The 12600-nt window shown below is 37.1% G+C and overlaps 1 protein-coding gene across 13 annotated transcripts in view; it reads left to right on the top strand.

The window, feature by feature from the left end:
• The window catches only part of UNC80 (unc-80 homolog, NALCN channel complex subunit), a 225708-nt gene that overhangs the window by 122978 nt on the left and 90130 nt on the right, over positions 1-12600 (top strand). For all 13 annotated transcript variants that reach the window (XM_003925592.4, XM_074399089.1, XM_074399092.1 and 10 more), the window contains one exon: positions 7362-7562. In XM_003925592.4, coding sequence (XP_003925641.1) covers positions 7362-7562 — 201 coding nt within the window. The remainder of the gene's footprint in view (positions 1-7361; positions 7563-12600) is intronic.

The following is a 12600-nucleotide window of genomic DNA, read 5'->3' as shown; positions in this document are numbered from 1 at the left end:
CCCCTGACAGTAACCACCATTCTACCTTCCACCACCATAGATTTATTTTGTCTTTGAAATGCATGTAATTGGTATCATATTCTATCTGTGTCTGGTTCCTTTTGCTCATATAAATGTAAGTCCTCCAATTTTGTTGTCCTTCTCCTTCACAATGACCTCATCTATTCTTGGCTAGATTCACATCCATTTAGAATCACCCTGTCCATTTTCATTAAAAAAAACCAAAAAAACAAAAACCTTCCAAAGCAACCTTAAGTGTAATATATAGATACATTTAAATGAATCATCTCTTTATGATATTGAATCTTCCATTGTTTAAAATGTTCTGTCACTCCACTAGTGTCTGTTTCTCCATTTATTAGAACCTCTTTAAATGTCTTTTAATAAGGCCTTTTAGTTTTCTGTGTAGTGTTCCACAAATAAACACTCTGGAAGTGTTTGTGTAAGAACAGTGCTATTTCTTCTTTAAATATTTGGAAGAAATCACTGGTCATGCCTTTTAAACCTAAAAAATTCTTTATGGGAGAGTTTTTAATTACAGATTCAATTTGTGAAATACAGGTAAGATCATTCAAATTTTTTATTTCTTCTGAGAGAAGTTCAGCTAAGTTGACATTTTCTGCTAAGATTTTTTCATTTAATCTGAATAATCAAATTTATCAGCAAAAAGACTGTTTATAATATTCTTTTAAGATCATTTTAAATTCTGTAGGATCTACGGTGATTTACATTTATTGTTTTTGATATTGGCAGATTGTCTTCTTCTCTTTTTTTAATAATGTTTTTCTAAGAGTTTGTCTATTTTATTTGCCTTTTAAAAGAACCAGAACCAGATTTTCATTTTGTCATTTTTAGAATGTTGAAATTTTGTTTTACTTTCTTTATTACTTTCTTCTACTTTCTTTGAGTTTAATATTTTTTTCTTAACTTCTTGACATAGACACTTAGATGATTGCAACCACTTTGCTAACATACGAATTTACAGAGATCATCTAGAAACACTTTTAGCTGCGTAATATAAGGTTTTATATATGTTCATTATCATTTAGTTAAAATATTTTAAAATTTCCATTGTGATGCATTCATAGTTGATCACAGATTTTTTTAAAGCATTCTTTTATTTTTAATTTTTGTGGGTACATAGCAGGTGTGTTATTTGTGGGGTACATGAGGTGTTTTAAAACAGGAATGCATTGTGAGATAATCATGTCATGAAGAATGGGGTATCCATCTCCTCAAGCATTTATTTATGTTACAGACAATCCAATTACATTCATTTAGTTAGTTTTAAATGTGCAGTTATTGTTGACTATAGTCACTCTGTTATGCTATCAATAGTAAGTCTTGCTCATTTTATTTTTTTATACTCATTCACTTTCCCCACCTCTCTCCCAACCCCCCGACTACCCTTCCCAGCCTCTGGTAACCTTCTTCTACTCTTTATGTCCATGAGTTCTATTGTTTGATTTTTAGATCCCACAAATAAGTGAGAACATGTGATGTTTGTCTTTCTGTGTCCTGCTTATTTCACTTAACATAATGATCTCCAGTTCTATCCATGTTGTTGCAAATGACAGGATCTCATTTTTTAATGGCTGAATAGTACTCCATTGTGTATATGTACCACATTTTCTTTGTCCATTCATCTGTCGATGGACACCTAGGTTGCTTCCAAATATTAGCTATTGTGAACAGTGCCACAACAAACATAGGAGTGCAGATATCTTGATCAAAAGTCCATAGCTGATAACTTTAGTATATGAATCTATTTTCTTTACTCTTCTTGGTCCTGCTTCTAAAATGCCTCATTATTATATTGACTAAACATGGTATATAAAAAAATTATAGAGATATAGTGATAGGCATGTCATCATTTTGTTAAAATTCATAGAATGTACAAAGCAAAGCATGGACCCTAATGTAATCTGTTGTTTTCGGGTAATAATGATGTGTCAATATAAGTTCATTGATTGAAACAAATGTACCACTGTGATGCAAGATGTTAATAGTAGGAGAGGTTGTCATGTATGCAGGCAGTGTATATGTGGGAACTCTGTATTTCCTGCTCAATTGTGATGAGAAGCTAAAACTACACTAAAGCATAAAGTTTATTAATTTAAAAGAAGCACTGAGGCTCTAGATGATGTTTTCTCTTTCTACAGAGGATTCACCCTGTCCTTTGGCAGACAACAAAGAAGAAGATCACCTCAGTCCAGTCAGGGACTACACTAACTGACTTTGACTGTTTCTAGCCTGTCCTTCCACACCCCCTACACACACCTTTTAATATGAAGACATCCAAGGCTCCCATTGAGAGTCTGGGGTATGTCACAGGGCCTCTCATTCTTGATGAGTCAGGAACTACAGTTTTTGTTTCCACATCACAATGAAATTGCCAAAGTCTCTACTCTGTTTGTCAGCTGGTTTCTGCTCGGCTTCTTAGTTACTCAATCAGCCAAAGCCTCGAAGGGAAAACTGGCACCCAGTATCAGTCTGACTTCTTTGGACCTCGTTTCTCTGCAGGATCCAAACTATTCAGTTTCTGCCTTCTTTGGTAATTTCAAATTCTAATTTTTACCTCCTAGTCCCTATTGAGATTGCCTAAGGCTCTGCCTAGCTTCTTGGCCACTTATGCCTAACTGAGATGTAGCAAACGCCTCAAGGAGACATGTGGTGTATCTTCACATTGTCCTCACCTCAGTGAATATCCTTTCTCTCTGCATCATACCCTTCCTCTCCTGACTGCCTCACTGTCTTATGCATTTAAATAAGTAAATTTTAAAACATACATTAAAATATGTATTATGTGTGTATGTCTGTGTGTATACAGGCATATCTCATTTTATTGTACTTCACTTTGCTTTGTAGATATCACATTATTTATAGACTATACGTTTGTGGCAACCCAGCATCAAGCAAGTCTCACAGTGCTGTTTTTCTAATAGCATGTGCTCACTTTGTGTCTCTGTGGCACAATTTGGTAGTTCTCATGATATTTCAGGCTTTTTCATGATTATCGTATTTTTTATGGCGATCTGTGATTAGTAATCCTTGATATTATTGTCATTGTTTTGGGACACCATGAACCACACCCATATTGATGTTGAACCTAATCATTAAATGCATGTGTTCTCATGGCATCATGGACCAGCTGCTTCTTGTCTCTATGCCTCTTGTAGAGCCTCCCTATTCTCTGAGACACAGCAATATTGAAATTAGGCTGATTAATAACCCTACAATGTCCTCTAAGTGTTCAAGTGAAAGGAAGAGTTGCATGTCTCTTGCTTTAAATCAAATGCTAGAAATGATTAAACTTAGTGAGGAAGGCATGTTGAAAGCAAAGATGCACTGAAAGTTAGGCCTCTTGGCCAGGCATTGTGGCTCACGCCTGTAATCCCAGCATTTTGGGAAGCTGGGGCAGGTGGATCACCTGAGGTCAGGAGTTCAAGACCAGCTTGGCCAATGTGGTGAAACCTCATCTCTACTAAAAATACAAAAAAAAGTTAGCCGGGTGTGGTGATGGGCGCCTGTAATCCCAGCTACTTGGGAGACTGAGACAGGAGAAGCAGTTGAACCTGGGAGGTGGAGGTTGCAGTGAGCCAAGATTGCACCATTGCACTCCAGCCTGGGCAGCAGAGTGAGACTCTATCAGAAAGAAAGAAAGAAAGAAAAAGAAGGGGAGGGAGGGGAAGGAGAGGGGAGGGGAAGAAAGGGAAAGGGAGGGAAGGAAGGAGGGAGAAAAAGTAAGTTAGGCCTCTTGTACCGAAGAGCCAAGTTGTGATTTCAAAGGAAAAGTTATTGAAGAAAATCAAAAGTACTACTCTAGTGAACATATGAACAATAAGAAAGTGAAACAGTGTCATTGCTGATATGAAGAAATTTTCATGGTCTGGACAGAAGATCAAACTAGCCACAGCATTCTCTTAAACCAAAACCCAATTCAGAGAAAGGCCTTAACTCTTTTCAGTTCTGTGAGGGCTGAGAAAGGTAAAGAAGCTGCAGAAGAAAAGTCTGAAATTAGCAGAGGTTGCTTCATGAGGTTGAAAGAAAGAAGCCATCTCCATAACATAAAAGTGCAAGATGATGTAGAAGTTGCAGCAAGTTATCCAGAAGATCTAGCCAAGATCATTGATGAAGGTGGCTACACTATAAAACAGATTTTTAATATTGAAGGGCCTTTTGTTAAAAGAAGATGCCATCTGTGACTTTCATAGCTAAAGAGAAGTCAATACCTGGCATCAAAGCTTAAAAGAACAGGCTGATTCTCTTGTTACGGGTTAATGCATCTGGCAGCTCAAAGTTTCAGCCAGTGTTCATTTGCCATTCAGAAATTCTAGAGTCCTTAAGAATTATGCTAAATTTACTCTTCCTGCACTCTATAAATGGAAAAACAAAGCCTGGATGACAGCCCATCTGTTTCACAGCATGATTTCCTGAGTAGGTTAAGTCCACTGTTGAGACCTACTGTTCAGGAAAAAAACAGATTTCTTTCAAAAGATTGCTGCTTTTTGAAAATGTAACTGGTCACTCAAGAGTTCTGATGGAAATGTGCAAGAAGATTAATGTTTTCTTGCTTGCTAACGCAGCATCCATTCTGCAGCCCACAGATCAAGAAGTAATTTTGATTTTCAAGTCTTATGATTTAAGAAGTACATTTTGCAAGGATATAGCTGCCACAGATAATGATAGTGATTCCTGTCATGGATCTTGGCAAAGTAAATTGAAAGCTTCTAGATGTCATTAAGAACATTTCTGATTTGCAAGAGGAGATCAAATATCAACATTAACAGGAGTTTGAATGTAGTTGATGCCAACATTATTGAATGTAGTTGATGCCAACCCTAATGGATGACTGAGGAATTCAAGACTTCATTGAAGGAAGTCACTGCAAATAAAGTGGAACTAGCAAGAGGACTAGAATTTGAAGTGGAGCCTGAAGATGTTACTAAATTGCTGCAATCTCATAATAAAACTTGAGTGGATGAGGAAATGCCTCTTATGGATGAGCAAAGAAAGCGATTTCTTGAGATGGAATCTACTACTCCTGGTGAAGATGTTATGAACATTACTGCAATGACAGCAGAGAATTTGGAATATTACATTAAATTGATAAAGCAGCAACAGGGTTTTAGAGGGTTGATTGCAATTTTGAAAGAAGTTCTACTGTGAGTAAAATGCTATCAAACAGTATCACATGCTAGAGAAAAAAACCTTTCATGAAAAGAACAGTCAATTAATGGGTCAAATTTCTTTCTTGTCTTATTTTAAGAAATTACCACAGCCATCCCAACCTTCAGCAACCACTTCTCTCTCTCATCAGTCAGCAGCCATCAACATCAAGACCCTCCACAGACAAAAAAAAAATTATAACTTACCAAAGGCTCATGATTGTTAGCGTATTTTAGCAATAAAGCATTTTTAATTAAGGTATGTACATTGGTTTTTAGACATGATAAAATTGCACACTTAATAAACTATAGTATGGTGTAAACAAGACTTTCATATGCACTGGGAAATAGAAAAATTTGTGTAACCCACTTGAGTGCAACATTTGCTTTATTGTGGTGGTCTGGAACTGAACTCACAATATCTCCAAGGTTTGCCTGTCTACACGTGTGTGTGTGTGTGTGTGTGTGTGTGTGTGTGTGTGTGTGTGTGTGTAGTCATCCCTTGGTATCCATGGGGATTGGTTCCAGAGCTTCCCATGAATACCAGGATACACAGATGAGCAAGCGCTTGATATGAAATGGTATAGTATTTGCATATAACCTATGCACATCCTCCCACATACTCCACGTCATCTCCAGATTCCTTATAATACCTGATACAATGTAAATGCCATATAACTAGTTATTATACTATATTGATAATGACCTCTCCCAAAATGGCTGTGCATATTTAGTAAAAATACAATTTTGGGTGGATATTTTGGATTATTTTTGATCTGCAGTTGGTTGAACTTATAGACACAGAACCCATGGATGTGGAGAGCTGACTCATGTGTGTGTGTGTGTGTGTGTGTGTGTGTGTGTGTGTGTAGTATTTTACTTACTGATTCTTCAACAGTAGCTCTAAGATACTTTATCATGGTTAGAGGGGGAATGTATTAGTTTTCTAGTGCTGCGTACAAATTATCACAAACTTAGTGGCTGAATACACATTCATTATCTTATAGTTTTTATGGGTCAGGAATTCTGGCACAGCTTAACTAGGTCCTCTGCTTCAGGATGTCTCACAAGGCTACAATCAACATATTGGCCTTGCCCACATCATCTTGTTTTGTGCTCTGTGTTCAATATGACAGATAGTCCCTCACAGGTTAGTTGTCAAGGTGGGAACTGTTATAGTTTCATGAAGGACAGAAGCGTTCAGAAGACTCTACACACATTTGACTGAGCTTGTGGCTCTGCATATGTTATTGCCTTTTAAGAAAACTCCTCTAAGTTCCAAATGCAAGGTCCTTTATTCCTTATCTTAAAATAACCATATCCTTTAAATCAACAGAATTCCCTTCTGTCATTTTAATGGGAGAATTCTAGGAGATATGAAAATTTGATTTGGATTTAGCTACAAGAGAAGAGCTAGAATGTTCTAAAAGCCAGAGGAAAAATACCACCTTGCAGAGAGTGGCAATAAGACTACAGTATGCACCAAAAGTAAAATAAATTTAAAAAAAAGAATAGAACATGTGTCAATGGAATAAATCAACACACGTATTATCATCTGAATTGTGACAGAAGTCTCAGTGTAGAAATGATGCCCTTTTTAATAAATGATGCTGGAATAATTGTATCTGTAAAAAACAAAACAAAACAAAACAAGTTTGACCACCCCACCTTGTACCACACATAAAAATTTATTTAAAAAAAAAAAGAAGTTTTATTAGTCAGAGGGGAAGAAGTAGAAATGTTTTCAAGCCTCACATGGGTGGCCTGGCATTAACGGTATCCCTTAGCTGTCAAAAGCCAGTCAGATCCTCTGGGACAGAAGTCTATGCCTTTCCATCTGGTTCATTCCCCAACATAAGAGCTAGAAAAAAAAAATTAGTGTTAGGTTCAGAATCTCCATTTGAGAATATTTGGAAACCATACACTCCACAATAATTGTTTTAAGTTTTTGAAGACCTGTTAACCTTTTAATGTTTCAAAGACATCCTTCTATCAAGTATGACTGGAGGGAGAACAAAAGGCCAAGTGGATAAGGAACCCTTTGTTCTCCTTTGGGAATTACTGAATCACTGCAATTTCAAGACACATCCCAGGAAGCTGATATTCTGACTTCTCATCTTCCACCCTGCAGATATGTTCAGTTTGTCTGTACCCTGGTTGCCTAGCTGAGTCTCAGGAATGTTTGTATTCCAGGTCATGATCTTGCTGTGCAATCAGCAGAGTTTCATCTGCACTCATGTTGACTACTGCCATCCTCACTGCTACCTGCATCACAGCCGCTCTTGTGCCCGACTGGTCAGAGCCATCAAACTGCTCTATGGAGACAGTGTGGACTCCCTGCGGGAAAGCAGCAACATCAGCAACGTGGCTCTCCGGGGCAAGAAACAGAAAGAAGTAAGTAAATGACCCCTGGATAACATGCCAGTACTAGGGAACATGATGTCTAACAATTTTTTCTCTGGAAATAAAAATTTTTAGGCAAACACAATTGTTACAGTCAGGTCTGTGTGCATCTAAACAAAAGCAGAAGAGGTGTGTAAGAAAGACCAATGTTTTGTCTTCTTGTCCATGAGTAAACATGAAATCTTTCCTCGGGTTTTGTCTTATTCTGTAAACAAATATGAATGCATAGGGATGATTATGAGTAAATTATCGTGGTAAGCAGAATAATGCCTCCCCTACAAACATTATTTACACCCTAATCTCTTGAAATGTGAATATATTCACATGGCAGAAGAGATTTTGCAGATGTGATTAGAAATTTTGCAATGGGGAGTGTGTCCTAAATTATCCAGTTGTGCTCAGTATCATCATAACGGTCCTTATAAGTGAAAAAAGGAATCAGGAGGGTCAGAGGCAGAGAGGAAAATGTCAGGAGAAAAGCAGACGTCAGAGTGATGTGGGACCATGAGCTAAGGAATGCTGGCAGCCTCTAGAAGTTAGGAAAGATAAGGAAATGGATAATCTCCCAGAGCTTCCAGAAGCAACCACAGCCCTGCCAATTTTTGTAGACATCTCACCTCCAGAACTGTAAGATAATAAATTTGTGTCATTTTAAGCTATGAAGGTTGTGGTCACTTGTTACAGCAGCAACAGGAAACGAATGCAACTATGTACTAAAAAATATGCATAAATGACCCCACTGTTTACAGCCAAGTAAAAGAGTGATCTAGATCAAATCAGACTAAAGGAAATTCCTTCAAGAAACTATTACATTTTTCAAGTATTCAGCTGTCCTTTTCTGAAAACTACCCTGAGCAGCTGAGCTGGCATATGATGAAGCTGGTGACCAGGGCTGCTGTGCTCCTGCCAGAGAAGCCCTGAATTTTCCACCTGCCCCTGAACAGGCATCACAGCCAAGATGCTTGACTGAATGTTGTGGCTGCCCCTGCAGCTGCTTTTCCCAAGTGGTTTTGCAAAGAGATTTTTATGTAACACCTATTCATTTCAACAGGCATTTATTATGTGCCCACTGTTGGCACAATTTCTTAACAGATACGCTGTTAAGAAAAAAAAACTAGAAGCAGAGAGTCTTTCTAAGGAATTTGCAAACCAGGTTTGAGCTAGGGAGGGGATAATCAATAACATATACATCAAACAATGAGAGAATATGAGCAATAACAACAAAAACGCACAGTTGAGTCGTGTAGCAATTTGTGATACCTTAGTGCTCACAAAGGGATTTTTTTAATTACAACTTTTTTCTTATGAAAGCAATACATATTCACTGAAGAAATTTTTAATATTACAAAATATTCTTTAAAAATTACATATCTGATATATCTCCTAAGTGTGCAAGTTCACTCTATGGGGTATAATCTTTTAGTATTTTTTCTAAATGTATGTGTGAGGGTATAAGATAGGTACATTTCATTAACAAGTGCTTTTGTACTCTTAAAAACCATTGGAAGTATTATTTTTCTCCCCATTTTACATGTTTTTCACCTGTGGAGGCTCAGAAAGTTGGGATTATCCACCTTTCATATCTATAACATATTCAGCTAGACTTCAACCTTAGAAATATGGAACATCAGAGTCAGGGCTTTTTAAATTAGACTCTATTGCATTTCATGTCATTCAAATAATACAAATTCTGAGGGAATGAAGGTGGAGAATAGACCAATGTGGGATACAAATAAACTGCTAAATAATGACACAAAAAGAAAAAAAGTAAATATGTTTGTGTGTGCATACATGTATATATCTATATGCATTGTATATATATATATATATATATTTCAAACGTAAATGACACTGCATTTAAAAAAAATTATTTTAATTTGTGTAAATTCTTTCTTCCTATAAAAACTCCATTAGTTTTAGGTTAAAACCATATATGTTGAAAGTTTCAAAAATACTTGAGTCTAAATTATTGATCATTGTTCTCCATACATGCTTCAGAATTTCTTACTGCTCTATTTTTGCTGGAACTATACCTTCATCTCTAATCTAACATAGCCAGACCCAAACATTCTTTAAGATCTGACTCAAATGCCATCTCCTCCCTCCATTAAACTTTTTTTTTGATTCCTCAACTGTTAAGCACAGGGCATACTGCAGATAAATACTAAATGTTATTTTCCTTGCTTCCTCCTTCAACTAAATTATAATAGTATTTAACTCATGTTTTCTCATTCTTTTTTCAATCATCCAGCCAGCCAGCCAGCCAGCTATTCATCTATTCAACAAACTTTTAAAGAACCTGTAGACCATGCTGAGCCCATACTTTGCACTGAGTACAATAATGGGGAAAAAAGTAATAATACAGTTTGTACCCTCATTTGGTGCACATAATCTAGTCTAAGACAGACATTGATCAAATACACCTCCCAAATTAATGTAAAATTGCAACAGCAGTAAGTGCAATGAAGGAGAGCTACACTGTGCTGAGAGAGCTTGTAAATGAGGCTTTGGTCTTGTAGGGGAAATAAAAGACAGCCTTCCCAATAAAGTGACAGGTGAGCTTTGACTAAAGGATGCACAGATGTTAATTGGATACAAAATTTTCCAACCAGAGAGAAGAGGTGAGTATGAAGAGCCATAGCTGGAGTACAGAGGAATGTGGTACATGATGATGCTGCACAGGCAGCTTGAGACCAGACCATGTGGGACCATGGGAAGGCTTTCATTTTATCCTGCAAGCCGTGGTATGTTCTACCACTTAGCTATAAACTTTTTGAGAACCGAGGAAATCTTTCACATTTTGTATCCTGTGTGATAACCTAACAGAGTACTCACTTATATAATAGTAGAGCAGTCATTGAGTGGGTGAGTACAGCTGTAGTCCTAGGGTGCTTCATGAGTGCCCTCCACTCTGCCTCACCAGGCCACTGGCCTGAAGCAGTAGAAAAGGCCTATCCACCTTCTGCTACTGCTTACGTTTCTGAAAAGGAAAGGGAAAGCATGAATAAGTGGCTTCTAACTTTTAACACATTGAAATTAGTCATTCAGGTAGAGAGCTCAAAGGATGAATTGACTCCTCTATGATACACATTTTATTTCCAAAATGCTAGCCTCCTCCACAAGCTCTTTCCTTTCTCTCATGATACTTTGCACTTGCCTGTTGTGAATCTGTCAGATAAATGAACAATGCCCACATTTCCAGATGAAAAATGAAAACAGAGTAGGCAATAAGGCAAGAGTAAAAGCCCTATTCTGATTAGAAGCGTGTCTTATGAGCAATTGGTATTTCATTCCTGTTTTCTTTTTAATTGCTTTATTATGGCAGAGTATATTTGTGGCAGCTAGTACATTTTGTAACCCATCTAATTCTGATCAATCTGCTAATCTACATTTCAATGCTCAGGGACTCACTGTACAATCTGTTAGTCTATTTTAGTGTACTTCCAAACTTGAGGGTTTTTGAAAAATAAACTGTCATTCTACAAGTATGTATCACCTTTGCCAAAGAATTCTGAGATTTTTCCTCTATGTCTGTACTTTGTTCAAAGCTATGTTATAAATAGAGTAAATGTTTAATTAATGCTTGCTAATTTTAAAAAGGAGTAGATTAAACTTTTCCTCTTTCAACCAAAAAGGAGAGGGGAACAAATTGTGATACATGCCCCCCAAAAGAAAGGATATGGTAGGCAAATTCCATAAAGCAAATTCCAGTGCAAATGTCAAGAGGTCAGCTGACTTCCGGCAGAACCAACATTTTCCCTAAAGCTATCTATGGACAACATTATTGTAAGGCCAAGACCAGGCTGTGGATCTTAATTTCATGGACCCTGATGACTGCCCACTGTAATATACATAATTCATGTGTCAAACGTGTATGAGGCACAAAGAGTCTAGGTTACCTTTTGGGAAATACTGCATTTCTGTTGACATAACCTTCTTCCCAGAAACATGAGAAAATCCCTTTCTCAGAGAGTCCAGTAGGCTGACTTCAACATCCCCAAGTTTTAACACCTTGTTTTAGTGTTGCAATTCTTTTAGAATTAAAAGAAAAAGAAATATATAAATACTTTGTTATTTCCACACTGAGTCCTCCTTCATGCATGCATTTCCTTTTCTATTTATCTTGACTTTTCCTTTGTTTACTTGTTTGTCATCTGCCTTTCCTACACTTTTCTAGGACGGTACACACCTGCTCCAGAAGTTAGATCAATTTCTGGCATATGTTTAACTCCAAAAATATTCTTGAATTATTCAATGAATAAACAAAAATTTATTTGAAACCATTATTATTCCTCTCTAGTCAATAATCTTTTGTTGTAAGGAAGAAAAGATTGAACTTGTTTAAACAATTAGGGATATTCTTCAAAGAATACAGTAGAATCTCAGAAAACTAGGGACAGTAAAAGAAACAGCTAAGCCTCAAGGGAATGAGAACCAAAGCTGCTGTTCATTTCGGGATGAACATAGTCTTTCATCTCTGCTTCTTTCTGCATCATCTCCATCTGCACAAACATTCTATCCCCTGGCCAGCTCCTGTTGCTGCATTCATCTTGTACATAGACCGAAAATTTCAGGATGGCATCATTATTTTTCCACACAGCAACCATTGCTAAACGATTCAGACTCTGTTTCTCTTAATTCCCTAAGACAGGAATTTGAGGGAGCCATCTTCTCCTCTTTTGGCCCAAGCACCGCAAGTGGTACATCTTTAGCCAATTAAAAAACTGGTTTTGCATTGCTAATCTAATCAAAAGTGATCAGAATGAGGTGAGGAGTCATGGAGTCAACTAGAATGGCTTTTTCTACGATATACACAAAGGTAGAAGTGACATTGGTCTAAGTTCTCCACTATCTCATAGCAAGGATTCCCAAGTATCCCTGGCAGAGCATGAGGCTGAATAACTGCCTCCCATTGAACACAGCTCTTTTTTGGTAGAACCACCTCAACAATGACTGTGTAGAGGAATTTATCACTGAATTATCAATACCAAAGGACAGAATTTACCACTAATCTCTATTTGGTACCAGT

The sequence above is a fragment of the Saimiri boliviensis genome, chromosome 5 (assembly GCF_048565385.1).
Source record: "Saimiri boliviensis isolate mSaiBol1 chromosome 5, mSaiBol1.pri, whole genome shotgun sequence".
NCBI lineage: Eukaryota > Metazoa > Chordata > Mammalia > Primates > Cebidae > Saimiri > Saimiri boliviensis.
This window is presented reverse-complemented; position numbering and strand designations above follow the sequence as displayed.